This window comes from Mya arenaria, chromosome 1, assembly GCF_026914265.1.
Source record: "Mya arenaria isolate MELC-2E11 chromosome 1, ASM2691426v1".
In the NCBI taxonomy this organism is placed as follows: Eukaryota; Metazoa; Mollusca; class Bivalvia; order Myida; family Myidae; genus Mya; species Mya arenaria.
The window spans coordinates 34,176,719-34,191,909 of record NC_069122.1 but is presented as its reverse complement, the minus strand read 5'-3'; the positions used below and the strand labels follow the sequence as shown (position 1 = coordinate 34,191,909).

The 15,191-nt window shown below is 35.6% G+C and overlaps 1 protein-coding gene across 1 annotated transcript in view; it reads left to right on the top strand.

The window, feature by feature from the left end:
* Positions 1–15,191, top strand: part of LOC128226674 (uncharacterized) — a 32,354-nt gene that overhangs the window by 349 nt on the left and 16,814 nt on the right. Inside the window, exons 2-3 of the mRNA XM_052936656.1 lie at positions 6,674–6,847; positions 9,252–9,440. Of these exons, the coding sequence (XP_052792616.1) occupies positions 9,407–9,440 (34 nt within the window). The 5' untranslated portion in view covers positions 6,674–6,847; positions 9,252–9,406. The remainder of the gene's footprint in view (positions 1–6,673; positions 6,848–9,251; positions 9,441–15,191) is intronic.

The window sequence follows — 15,191 nt, the reverse complement described above, 5'->3', positions numbered from 1 at the left end:
CTAGGGTCTTTTCCCAAAATGGGCAGAAATAGCCTTTGCAATGATTTTTGTGGTTTGATTGAAAAAAAAGAAGGGGTTATTCATAAAGACTGGCATGTGAATTGTCCACAAATACGCAGATTTCTGCAGATCTATGGCGACTATAAATCAATTACTAGATTCTCATCCCTGCACCTTTTTTCCATCACCTCTTAAATCTAATTTAGACTCGAATAAAAATATGAACTAGGTTCTGTATTTGCGTTTCGGTCCGGCAGTGTCCAGGAACAGCGTTTATTCATACCGGCCGGTGTCGATGTAAACATTTACATTTAAAAAGAAGAAATTTTACGAAAACTGAGGAGCACATGTTTATAGTCCCTTATGCAATAAGAAAGAGCATGAACACATATTCAACGGTGAAACAGTCATCTAAGAAAAATAAATGTAACCCCCCCACCCCAATTTGAAAAAAAATAAAAATGGATGAAAATCTAACAATTAATTTATATTAAATAGCCTAATGGCTCCAGTGAAACAAAAATAACACCTTTTTTAACTGTTTTAAAAGAGCACACTAATTGCTTTTTGTTGGTACTGTATTTTTGTAAGTTGACTCTTCATTTTGCTTCAAACTTGAAGTTGAGAGGCTCACTCAAAAGGGCCATTTCTGTTTCTGTGGTAGAGTGCTTCATCCCCTTAGAACTTGATTGGGGTCCTAAATAAAAGGTTCAGCCTTTCAGTCTTCCTGAAATGTGCTGGTCCGCCGGATATGTCCGGCAAATTTGGTACAGTCCAGCTCTTTCGTAAATCATACGGTCCGGGTGACCAATGTATTTGGGGATGTTTTAATGACAAACACTTTTACATTTTCTACATTTTTAACCAGGTTTTCAACGAAAACCGGGTTATAAGAATGAGGTTGTCGTTGGGCGGGCGGGCGGGCGGGCGTCAAACATTGGTTTCTGTTCAATAACTTTAGTTAGCATTGATAGATATTGATGAAACTTGGTGTGTAGGTAGCTTATGGGAAGAGCTAGCTTGGGATTGCTTTTGAGGGTGGTGGGGCCAAGGTCAAGGTCACTGTTACTAAAAATAGAAAAATGGTTTCTCCCCAATAACTTTAGTTAGCATTGATAGATATTGACGAAACTTGGTGTGTAAGTTGCTTATGTGTAGAGCTAGATTAGGATTCCTTTTGAGTGGGGAGGGGCTAAGGTCAAGGTCACTATTTTTTAAAATAGAAAAATGGTCAAGGTCACTGTTACTTAAAATAGAAAAATGGTTTCTGCCCAATAACTTTAGTTAGCATTGACAGATATTGATGAAACTTGGTGTGTAGGTAGCTTATGTACAGAGCTGGCTTGGGATTGCTTTTGAGGGGGGTGGGGCTAAGGTCAAGGTCGCCTGTTACTAGAAATAGAAAAATGGTTTCTGCCCAATAACTTTAGTTAGGATTGATAGATATTGACAAAAGTTGATGTGTAGGTAGCTTATGTGAAGAGCTAGCTTGGGATTACTATTGAGGGGGGAAGGGGCTAAGGTCAAGGTCACTGTTACTTAAAATAGAAAAATGGTTTCTGCCCAATAACTTTAGATAGCATTGACCGATATTGATGAAACTTGGTGTGTAAGTTTCTTATGTGAAGAGCTAGCTTGGGATTGCTTTTGAGTGGGGAGGGGCTAAGGTCAAGGTCACTATTACTTAAAATAGAAAAATGGTCAAGGTCACTGTTAGTTAAAATAGAAAAATGGTTTCCGCCCAATAACTTTAGTTAGCATTGACCGATATTGATGAAACTTGGTGTGTAGGTAGCTTATGTACAGAGCTAGCTTGGGAGTGCTTTTGAGTGGGGAGGGGCTAAGGTCAAGGTCACTATTACTAAAAATAGAAAAATGGTTTCCGCCAACAGTAATTTTCAGTTACGTCTCTTTTTGATAAAAGTAAAGATAAAGTCATACAACAAATTAATTGGCTATAATTTCTGATTCCCCATAACAAAAATCTGGTTTCGTCGCATTGCGGCGCTTCTAGTTTCTTGACTGGGATGACCCCTGGTATTTGGGGAACTGTGAATGACAAACACTGACACAAACATCTGTATTACAATTTCTACATTTTGGACTGATATTGAAAAAAATGACAAATTTCGGACCTATTTTTAAGCCATTTACTGTTTCTGAAATTGGTCTGGCATGGTAAACATCAGTCCAGACCGGCAAATTATTGATTTTTAGAAGCCCTGCTTTTGAAAATCTTTTTTAGCGAACCATATAGGCATTTCCTGTGAATTCAGCCATGCTGCCTGGAAAATTCCATCTGCCCAGATGAGCCATGACAAAATACTTTTTATTAATCAGGTTTTCACAAAGTGAAAACTCTTCTATAGGAAGAGTTAATGGATAGTCCTTTCATGGGATTGCGTTTCAGGTCCCTGGGATCAAGGTCACTGTTACTTAAAAAAGAAAAACGGTTGAAACTAAATAACTTTAGTTAGGGTTGACCAAACTTGGTCTATAGGAAGAGTTTATGGATGCCTATTATGGGATTGCATTTGGGGTCCATAGGGTCAAGGTCAAGGTCACTGTTACTAAAAATAGAAAAAACGGTTGAAACTGAATAACTTTAGTAAGGGCCCACATATCTTGACCAAACTTGGTATAAAGGAAGAGTTTATGGAAACCTTTCATGGGATTGCGTTTGGGGTCCATAGGGTCAAGGTCAAGGTCACTGTTACTAAAAAAGAAATAAAACAGTTGAAACTGAATAAATTTAGTCAGGGTCCACATATCTTGCCCAAACTTAGTATAAAGGAAGAGTTTATGGAGACCTGTCATGGGATTGTGTTTGGGGTCCCTAGGCTCAAGGTCACTATTACTAAAAATAGAAGGATGGTTAAAACTGAATAACTTTAGTCCGAGTTCACATATTTTGAATTAACTTGGTCTATAGGAAGAGTTTATGGATACTTTTCATGGGATTGCATTTCGGGTCCCTAGAGTTAAGGCCAAGGTCACTTTACTAAAAATAGAAAAACGGTTGAAACTGAATAACTTTTAGGGTTGACATATCTTGACCCAACTTGATATAAAGGAAGAGTTTATGGATACTTTTCATGTGATTGTGTTTGGGCCCCTATGGTCAAGGTTATTGTTACTAAAAATAGAAAAACAGACACAGGCTGAAGTTCTTCTGTCAGTCATTGAAAACCTGGTTTCGCCGCATTGCAGCGTTTCTTGTTTATTTTTATTAAACTCTTTGTGTAGTCATAATTATACAATTTAGATAGATGAGTTCCATAAACATTAACTTAACAAAAATTATACCTTCAAAACTAAATAAAATAACCCTTAAAGCTGCACTTTCACTGATTTAGTGTTTTGACAACTTTTTTATATTTTGTCATTTTGTCATGAAACGAGCCAATTTTTGCAAAAATGCATGGAAACCAGTGAGATAAGACTGCTGACAAAACATCAGATTGCAGATTTTCATAATTATTTAATTTCAAAAATTGATGTTTTATGCATTTTAAGCTCAACTATTCGAAGAATAAGATGGGCTATACTACTCGTCCCGGCGTTGGTGTCGGCGTCTGCGTCCGGTTAAAGTTTAACGGCAAGTTTGGATTTTCACTTATAGGTCCAAAACCCTTCATTCAATTGACCTAATACTTCACACAGTTGTTCAGGGCCATCACATAATGAGGTTAGATAACTCCATATTATCCTTTATACAAATTATGGCCCCTGATTGAGTATGGAACTTAGGTTAAAGTTTTAGGGCAGGTTGAGAAATTTATTGATAACTTCTATACCCTTCATTCAATAGACTTAATACTTTACACAGTTGTTCAGGACCATCACACATTGAGGTTACATAACTCTATATTATCCTTAATACAAGTTATTGCCCCTGATTGACTAAGGTTAAAGTTTTAGGGCAGGTTAAAGTTTAAGGGCAAGTTGGGATTTTCACTTAAGTCCAATACCCTTCATTCAATTGACTTAATACTTCACACAGTTGTTTAGGGCCATCACATAATGAGGTTAGATAACTCCATAGTAACCTTTATACAAATTATGGCCCCTGATTGACTATAGAACTTAGGTTAAAGTTTTAGGGCAGGTTGAGATATTTATTGATAACTTCTATACCCTTTATTCAATTGACTTAATAATTCACACAGTTGTTCAGGACCATCACACAACGAGGTTACATAACTCTATATTATCCTTAATACAAGTAATGGCCCCTGATTGACTTAGGTTGAAGTTTTATGGCAAGTTGGGATTTTCACTTATAAGTCCAATACTCTTCATTCAATTGACTAAATACTTCACACAGTTGTTCAGGGCCATTACATAATGAGGTTAGATAACTCCATATTATCCTTAATACAAGTTATGGCCCCTGATTGACTTAGGTTGAAGTTTTAGGGCAGGTTGGGATATTTATTAATAACTTCTATACCCTTCATTCAATTGACTTAATACTTCACACAGTTGTTCAGGACCATCACACAATGAGGTTACATAACTCCATATTATCCTTAATACAAGTTATGGCCCCTGATTGACTTAGGTTGAAGTTTTAGGGCAGGTTAAAGTTTTATGGCAAGTTTGGATTTTAATAAAAAAACTTCTATACCCTTCATTCAATGCACTTAATATTTCGCAGAATTATTGACAACCATCTTTTAACAAGGAACATAACTCCATTTTAATGCTAAATACAAATCATGGCCCTTGAATGATATTTTATTTTTTTATTTCTTTTGAAAGGCACATTCTTAACCTCATTTTTATATCGGGAAAACCAGTTTTTTGAATGACTTGAATCATTGTTTGGGCGGGCTGGTGGTAGGCCAGCATCAAAGTCACCTTATGTTTCGAATAATTTTAGTAAGGTTTGACATAAATAGACCAAACTTGGTATGTACGAAGAGTTTATGGATACCTTTTATGGGAATGCTTTTGAGGCCCCTAGGATCAAGGTCAAGGTTACTATTAATAGGAAAAGGGTTGGTATTAAATAACTAGGGTCTACATATTGTGACCAAACTTGGTATATAGGAAGAGTTTATAGAGACCTCTCCTGAGTTTTGGGCCCCGAGAGTTATGGTCTAGGTCAAGGTTACTGTTGCTAAAAAAAGAAATATGGTTAGTACTGAATAACTCAAGTAAGGGTTGACATAGTGTGACCAAACTTGGTATATAGGACAAGTTTATGCAGAGCTTTCATGGATTGCCTTTTGGCCCCCAACGGTCAAGGTCACTGTTACTAAAAATAGATTACTGTTTCAGTTATGGTTGACATACTGTGACCAAACTTGATATGTAGGAAGAGTTTATGGAGGACTTTCATGGGATTGTGTTTGGGGCCCTTAGGATCAAGGTCACTTACAAAAAATAGAAGAAAGCAGTTGAAACTGAATCCCTTCTGCCATTTAAATCATTAAAAACCTGGTTTTGTCACATCGCGATTCCAGGTTCACTTTTTAATTTGATTGTTTTATTGCTTTTGACAGGCACACATTACATCTTTATTGTATGCACTTCTAAGTCAAAGCGGCGTAGTTGAGTGCGCTGTCTTTTGACAGCTCTTGTTTATTAAACCGTTAATCAAGCTTTTAGCCATAAAACATTATGAACGGAAATATGAAAGTCTGCGATCTGATCTTTTTTCAGCAGTCTTATATCACTGGTTTGCAAATATTTACGCAGAAACTGGCTGAATCCAAGACAAAAAATAAAAAAAGTTGTCGAAATGGTAAATCTGTGACAGTGCAGCTTTAAAAGACGTGATATTGAAGGAATTTCTTGACGTATGCAGTGAATAAAAATCACTGCGCATCATGATGTCAGTAAACATCATCACACAAGCTTTTTGGTGAAATGTACAAATTTCCGCTTTTCTATGTATTTTTTCATATGCTAGAAAAATATCAAATACTTGTGTCTGGTCTGGAAGGCAAGTCTCGTTACCTGGCAACGCAGGTGCCCTCGGTTTGGATTTTTCTATCCAGAACAGAAAGACATGACATATATCATTAATCAAATAACTTATTGACAAATAAAACAAATCACAACAGCTCAAAGGGCATGTGAAAGTCACAGGGATTGAATTTAACAGTCGCAAACTCGCAAAATGCGAGTAAGAATAAAAAAATGCAAGTAGAAAATTCTGGCACTTGAATTTTTTTTGCGACCACGTATAAAATTGACAAATTCACTTAAACTGTTATTTGTGCTTTAAAAACTCCTTTCTGGAAGTTTATAATAGATAATCACATGGCTGCGTATGTACGCTTGTCGCTGTATACAAATGTTATTATCAGCCCATCCATTAGGGCATCCTTATTTCTAAATTGTTACAACATTATTAAGGTTTGTCTTAAAGGAACTAGACACCAGATGGTCATAAAGTCAACAAATACATTATTTTTACAAAACAAGCCTATAATTGTCGATAATAGCTGGTATCAGGCCAATAATACATCATTTTACATGATTAAAAGCATATTTTGTCGCTGTCTCAGATGAGTTTACCTGTTTAAAATTATCGCATAATGGATTCCGAGTTTATAGCGTGTATATTAACCATTTTCTTTTTCTCGTGCAATTTTATCATCTGTTGTCTATTCTCTTTAACAATTTCACACATGGACTATGTTTAGACCTTGGTTTTCAGGCTATGAGATACCTTGCGGACTCGGACTTTATCAACCACAAGAATATCAGAGAGGCTGTATCCCTTGTCCGCCATCATTCTATTGCAGCGTAAAGGGATCAACAGCAGTAACTGGCGCTTGTCAAACCGGTTGTTGCCTCTATGGATATCATGCCTCACCAAACGATTGCGACCGTATGTATTAACTATTGATGTTCTGATAATCGATTACAATCGAAAATTAATTAGCTGGACAATCGATTGTATTTAGTCATAAGTGATCATCGATTCAACTGGGGAGAAATTTTCTTTTTTCCTCTCTTTTTTTGCATTCGGTTAATGTCTGCCAATTTTCTATTCTGAGTTCATTTATACATTCGGAAGTGCTCAGTTGTTATTGTTAAAAATATGGCTAAAAGCAACAACAACACCTTCAAACATACACATACTATAAACATAGTTTACAGGATTATAGGATTATGAGTTACTGCACAGGAAGTTTTTGTTAAAAACCAAATGTACTATCCTTCATCAGTTGGGTTGGCTCATGATTACAAACATTCTCAAGTCTTAGCTGAGTCTCAGTGGCTATGGTTACAAACAGTCTCATGTCCGAGCTGAGTGGGCTATGATTACAAACAGTCTCAAGTCTGAGCTGAGTGTCAGGGGCTATGATTACAAACAGTCTCAAGTCTGAGCTGAGTGTCAGGGGCTATGATTACAAACAGTCTCAAGTCTGAGCTGAGTGTCAGGGGCTATGATTACAAACAGTCTCAAGTCTGAGCTGAGTGTCAGGGGCTATGATTACAAACAGTCTCAAGTCTGAGCTGAGTGTCAGGGGCTATGATAACAAACAGTCTCAAGTCTAAGCTGAGTGTCAGGGGCTATGATTACAGTCTCAAGTCTGAGCTGAGTCTCAGGGGCTATGATTACAAACAGTCTCAAGTCTGAGCTGAGTGTCAGGGGCTATGATTACAAACAGTCTCAAGTCTAAGCTGAGTCTCAGGGGTTATGATTACAAACAGTCTCAAGTCTGAGCTGAGTGTCAGGGGCTATGATTACAAACAGTCTCAAGTCTGAGCTGAGTGTCAGGGGCTATAATTACAAACAGTCTCAAGTCTGAGCTGAGTGTCAGGGGCTATGATTACAAACAGTCTCAAGTCTGAGCTGAGTGTCAGGGGCTATGATTACAAACAGTCTCAAGTCTGAGCTGAGTGTCAGGGGCTATGATTACAAACAGTCTCAAGTCTGAGCTGAGTCTCAGTGGCTATGGTTACAAACAGTCTCAAGTCTGAGCTGAGTGTCAGGGGCTATGATTACAAACAGGCTCAAGTCTGAGCTGAGTGTCAGGGGCTATGATTACAAACAGTCTCAAGTCTGAGCTGAGTGTCAGGGGCTATGATTACAAACAGTCTCAAGTCTGAGCTGAGTCTCAGGGGCTATGATTACAAACAGTCTCAAGTCTGAGCTGAGAATCAGGGCCTATGATTGCAAAACAGTCTCAAGTCTGAGCTGAGTTTCAGGGGCCATGATTACAAACAGTCTCAAGCCTGAGCTGACTCAGGGGCCATTATAACAAGCAGTCTCAAGTCTGAGCTGAGACTCAGGGACTATGATTACAAACGATCTCAAGTCTGAGCTAAGTCTCAGGGGCACTATTTACAAGCAGTCTCAAGTCTGAGCTGAGACTAAGGGGCCATGATTACAGACAGTCTCAAGTCTGAGCTGAGACTCAGGGACAATGATAACAAGCAGTCTCAAGTCTTAGCTGAGTCTCAGGGGCCATGATTACAAACAGTCTCAAGTCTGAGCTGAGACTCAGAACTTCAAACTGGAAATGTTTTCTATTATTATGTCATATTGTTTTTGATCTAGTCATCTGTGTGTCTGTTTGTGATTCCATCTGTAAGTATAATGAGAACTTGTGTCACTCATAACTATATTATCTAATGTTATGAAACCTTAGGGGAAAATAATTTTTTATGGCCTAAACCGTTACTAACGGTTTAAGAAAAATGCATAATTTAACATAATTTTTTTAACTTAAATATAAAAATCTGCGATCTAATTTTTATCAGCAGTCTTATTTAACTGGTTTAATTGGATTTTCGCAAAAATTGGCTCGTTGCAAGACAAAAAATAAAAACAATGTCAAACGTTAAATCTGTGAGAGTGCATCTTAAAGCCAATTTACATATTAATTTTCAAACAGCAATATGAAAATCTGCGATTTGATCTTTTGTCAGCAATTTTTTATCATTGGTTTGCAGATATTTACGCAAAAATTTGTTCTTTCCAAGACAAAAAATAAATAGTTTTAAAAACGGTATATCTGTGAGAGTGCAGCTTTAAGGTTTGCTATTTAGGGTTGATTATCAATGGGTCAATGGTGCTGTTTCCTAAAAACAACTGTATCTGTTTGAGTTAGGAAAAATGTTAAGTGATATTTAGCAAGCTTATCTGATGTAGCTCCGTAAAATTGGATTTTGGGTTAGTTCAAGGTCAATGAAAAATTGATATATTTGCTACAACTGGAGTGTGGAATGTGGCCATTCGATGCTGTGAAATATTATGACCATGTAAATATTTTATTCTGCAGCTCCCAATACTGAGTGTGCCAGAGGTCAAGTTGGGGGTACTTGCAAACCTTGTCCAGTCGGGAAATATTGTTCATACAAGGATATTCCGGAAGATCAAGCTCCATCCTGTGAAGACGGGTATTATTGTGATGGTGGAGATACCTATCCTAATCCAATGGAAAAAATTTGCCCTGTTGGGCGTTATTGTAGTGAGTTCAAGGATTTTTATTATATGCTTTCCAGTGGTTAATAGAGATTTATTATATTCTTTGTGGTGGTTTATATAGATCTATTATATGCTTAAAGGTGGTTTATAGAGATCTATTATATGCTTTCTGTAGGTTTATAGAGATCTGTTATATGCTTTCCAGTGGTTTATAGAGATCTATTATATGCTTTCCAGTGGTTTATGGAGATCTATTATATGCTTTCCAGTGGTTTATGGAGATCTATTATATGCTTTCTGTAGGTTTATAGAGATCTGTTATATGCTTTCCAGTGGTTTGTAGAGATCTATTATATGCTTTCTGGTGGTTTATAGAGATCTATTGTATGCTTTCCAGTGGTTTATAGAGATCTATTATATGCTTTCATGTGGTTTATAGAGATCTATTATATGCTTTCCAGTGGTTTATAGAGATCTATTATATGCTTTCCAGTGGTTTATAGAGATCTATTATATGCTTTCTGGTGGTTTATAGAGATCTATTATATGCTTTCAAGTGGTTTATAGAGATCTATTATATGCTTTCTGTAGGTTTATAGAGATCTATTATATGCTTTCAAGTGGTTTATAGAGATCTATTATATGCTTTCTGTAGGTTTATAGAGATCTATTATATGCTTTCAAGTGGTTTATATAGATCTATTATATGCTTTCTGTAGGTTTATAGAGATCTATTATATGCTTTCCAGTGGTTTGTAGAGATCTATTATATGCTTTCTGGTGGTTTATAGAGATCTATTGTATGCTTTCCAGTGGTTTATAGAGATCTATTATATGCTTTCATGTGGTTTATAGAGATCTATTATATGCTTTTCAGTGGTTTATAGAGATCTATTATATGCTTTCCAGTGGTTTATAGAGATCTATTATATGCTTTCTGGTGGTTTATAGAGATCTATTATATGCTTTCAAGTGGTTTATAGAGATCTATTGTATGCTTTCCGGTGGTTTATAGAGATCTATTATATGCTTTCCAGTGGTTTATAGAGATCTATTATATGCTTTCCAGTGGTTTATAGAGATCTATTATATGCTTTTCAGTGGTTTATAGAGATCTATTATATGCTTTCAAGTGGTTTATGGAGATCTATTATATGCTTTTCAGTGGTTTATAGAGATCTATTATATGCTTTCAAGTGGTTTATGGAGATCTATTGTATGCTTTCCGGTGGTTTATAGAGATCTATTATATGCTTTCCAGTGGTTTATAGAGATCTATTGCATGCTTTTCAGTGGTTTATAGAGATCTATTGTATGCTTTCCAGTGGTTTATAGAGATCTATTATATGCTTTCCAGTGGTTTATAGAGATCAATTATATGCTTTCCGGTGGTTTATAGAGATCTATTGTATGCTTTCCAGTGGTTTATAGAGATCTATTATATGCTTTCCGGTGGTTTATAGAGATCTATTGTATGCTTTCCAGTGGTTTATAGAGATCTATTGTATGCTTTCCAGTGGTTTATAGAGATCTATTATATGCTTTCCAGTGGTTTATAGAGATCTATTGTATGCTTTCCAGTGGTTTATAGAGATCTATTATATGCTTTCCAGTGGTTTATAGAGATCAATTATATGTTTTTAAGTGGTTTATAGAGATCTATTATATGCTTTCCAGTGGTTTATGGAGATCTATTGTATGCTTTCCAGTGGTTTATGGAGATCTATTATATGCTTTCCAGTGGTTTATAGAGATCTTTAGTATGGTTTCCAGTGGTTTATAGAGATCTATTATATGCTTTCCAGTGGTTTATGGAGATCTATTATATGCTTTCCAGTGGTTTATAGAGATCTATTATATGCTTTCTGTAGGTTTATAGAGATCAGTTATATGCTTTCCAGTGGTTTATGGAGATCTATCATATGCTTTCTGTAGGTTTATAGAGATCTGTTATATCCTTTCCAGTGGTTTATAGAGATCTATTGTATGCTTTCTGGTGGTTTATAGAGATCTATTGTATGCTTTCCGGTGGTTTATATAGATCTGTTATATGCTTTCCAGTGGTTTATGGAGATCTATTATATGCTTTCCAGTGGTTTATGGAGATCTATTATATGCTTTCTGTAGGTTTATAGAGATCTGTTATATGCTTTCCAGTGGTTTATGGAGATCTATGATATGCTTTCCAGTGGTTTATAGAGATCTATTATATGCTTTCCAGTGGTTTGTCAGTGTGCGAAATTAACGGTAGCCCGATCGCCCGTGGCGACGAAAAATTGACCCAGGCTACGAAAAAATCCTTTAAGGTAGCCCGACTGGCGATTGGTTAAAAAAAATTGTCGGGTAAATGTTTACCTCGACACCGTTGATCGACTTCCGGATAATCTCTCATTGTTATGGATATTTTCTGTTGCAGTAATCTCCCTTGTCAAGCAATTATACGCTATATACTGCTTGAAAATTATTATTTTGACAGAAATCATATTTCGGACTGTCAATACTTTTTTTTTGTTTTAGTGAGATATTAAAGTTTGGATGTTGTTTTTGTTGTGTGTTTTTTTTTAAATAATCACCGAAAATTATGAAATAGATGTTTGTAAAATCCTGTCACTAATGCCACAAGCAGCACATGTTGACAGGACTTCCATCCTCCCCCTTCATCAACAATCCAACTGCCTTGACAGAACCAGCCCCCCCCCCCCATTGAACCACCACCAGCCCCCCTGCCCCCTGGCAACACAGGACCACACAACCACCATACTTGCATTTTATACAAAATATAATAAGATACTGTACAGTTGTCATATCATTCCTTGTTTTTAACCATACAAGGTACTCAAGATGCGTTTTTCTGTTAACCGGTGGGCTATGGAAGTCTGGCTTGGGCTACAGAAATCTCAAAGTCTGTAGCCCCATTGGCTACCAGGTAAAAAAGGTTAATTTCGCACACTGGTTTGTAGAGATCTATTATATGCTTTCCGGTGGTTTATAGAGATCTATTATATGCTTTCCAGTGGTTTATAGAGATCTATTATATGCTTTTCAGTGGTTTATAGAGATCTATTATATGCTTTTCAGTGGTTTATAGAGATCTATTATATGCTTTCCTGTGGTTTATAGAGATCTATTATATGCTTTCCGGTGGTTTATAGAGATCTATTATATGCTTTCCGGTGGTTTATAGAGATCTATTATATGCTTTCCAGTGGTTTATAGAGATCTATTATATGCTTTCAGGTGGTTTATAGAGATCTATTATATGCTTTTCAGTGGTTTATAGAGATCTATTATATGCTTTCCGGTTGTTTATAGAGATCTATTATATGCTTTTCAGTGGTTTATGGAGATCTATTATATGCTTTCCAGTGGTTTATAGAGATCTATTCTATGCTTTTCAGTGGTTTATAGAGATCTATTATATGCTTTCTAGTGGTTTATAGAGATCTACTATATGCTTTCCAGTGGTTTATGGAGATCTATCATATGCTTTCCAGTGGTTTATAGAGATCCATTATATGCTTTCCAGTGGTTTATAGAGATTTATAGTATGCTTTCCAGTGGTTTATAGAGATCTATTGTATGCTTTCCAGTGGTTTATAGAGATCTATTATATGCTTTCCAGTGGTTTATAGAGATCTATTATATGCTTTCAAGTGGTTTGTAGAGATCTATTATATGCTTTCCAGTGGTTTATAGAGATCTATTATATGCTTTTCAGTGGTTTATAGAGATCTATTATATGCTTCCCAGTGGTTTATATAGATCTATTACATTCTTTATGGTGGTTTTTAGAGATCTGTTATATGCTTTCCAGTGGTTTATAGAGATCTATCATATGCTTTTCAGTGGTTTATAGAGATCTATTATATGCTTTCCAGTGGTTATAGAGATCTATTATATGCTTTTCATGTGGTTATAGAGATCTATTATATGCTTTGAAGTGGTTTATAGAGATCTATTATATGCTTTCTGGTGGTTTATAGAGATCTATTATATGCTTTCAAGTGGTTTACAGAGATCTATTATATGCTTTCCAGTGGTTTATAGAGATCTTTAATATGCTTTCCAGTGGTTTATAGAGATCTATTATATGCTTTCCAGTGGTTTATATCCATTATATGCTTTCCAGTGGTTTTTAGAGATCTATTATATGCTTTCCAGTGGTTTTTAAATATCTATTATATGCTTTCCAGTGGTTTATAGAGATCTATTATATGCTTTCCAGTGGTATATAGAGATCTATCATATTCTTCCTAGTGGTTTATATAGATCTATTATATTCTTTCCAGTGGTTTTTAGAGATCTATTATATGCTTTCCAGTGGTTTTTAAATATCTATTATATGCTTTCCAGTGGTTTATAGAGATCTATTATATGCTTTCCATTGGTATATAGAGATCTATCATATGCTTCCCAGTGGTTTATAGAGATCTATTATATGCTTTCTGGTGGTTTATAGAGATCTATTATATGCTTTCTGGTGGTTTAATGGAGATCTATTATATGCTTTCTGGTGGTTTATAGAGATCTATTATATGCTTTCAAGTGGTTTGTAGAGATCTATTATATGCTTTCCAGTGGTTTATAAAGATCTATTATATGCTTTCTGGTGGTTTATAGAGATCTATTATATGCTTTCAAGTGGTTTGTAGAGATCTATTATATGCTTTCCAGTGGTTTATAGAGATCTATTGTATGCTTTCCGGTGGTTTATAGAGATCTATTATATGCTTTCCGGTGGTTTATAGAGATCTATGATATGCTTTCCAGTGGTTTATAGAGATCTAGTATATGCTTTCATGTGGTTTGTAGAGATCTATTATATGCTTTCAAGTGGTTTATAGAGATCTATGATATGCTTTCCAGTGGTTTATAGAGATCTATTATATGCTTTCCAGTGGTTTTTAGAGATCTGTTATATGCTTTCCAGTGGTTTATAGAGATCTATGATATACTTTCCAGTGGTTTATAGAGATCTAGTATATGCTTTCATGTGGTTTGTAGAGATCTATTATATGCTTTCAAGTGGTTTATAGAGATCTAGTATATGCTTTCCAGTGGTTTATAGAGAACTAGTATATGCTTTCATGTGGTTTGTAGAGATCTATTATATGCTTTCAAGTGGTTTATAGAGATCTAGTATATGCTTTCCAGTGGTTTATAGAGATCTATGATATGCTTTCCAGTGGTTTGTAGAGATCTATTATATGCTTTCATGTGGTTTGTAGAGATCTATTATATGCTTTCCAGTGGTTTATAGAGTTCTAGTTTATGCTTTCATGTGGTTTGTAGAGATCTATTATATGCTTTCCAGTGGTTTAATGGAGATCTATTATATGCTTTCCAGTGGTTTATAGAAATCTATTATATGCTTTCCAGTGGTTTATAGAGATCTAGTATATGCTTTCATGTGGTTTGTAGAGATCTATTATATGCTTTCAAGTGGTTTAAAGAGATCTATGATATGCTTTCCAGTGGTTTATAGAGATCAATTATATGCTTTCCAGTGGTTTTTAGAGATCTGTTATATGCTTTCCAGTGGTTTATAGAGATCTATTATATGCTTTCCAGTGGTTTATAGAGATCTATTATATGCTTTCCAGTGGTAAATAGAGATCTATTATATGCTTTCAAGTGGTTTGTAGAGATCTATTATATGCTTTCAAGTGGTTTATAGAGATCTATTATATGCTTTCTGGTGGTTTATAGAGATCTATTATATGCTTTCTGGTGGTTTAATGGAGATCTATTATATGGTTTCTGGTGGTTTAATGGAGATCTATTATATGCTTTC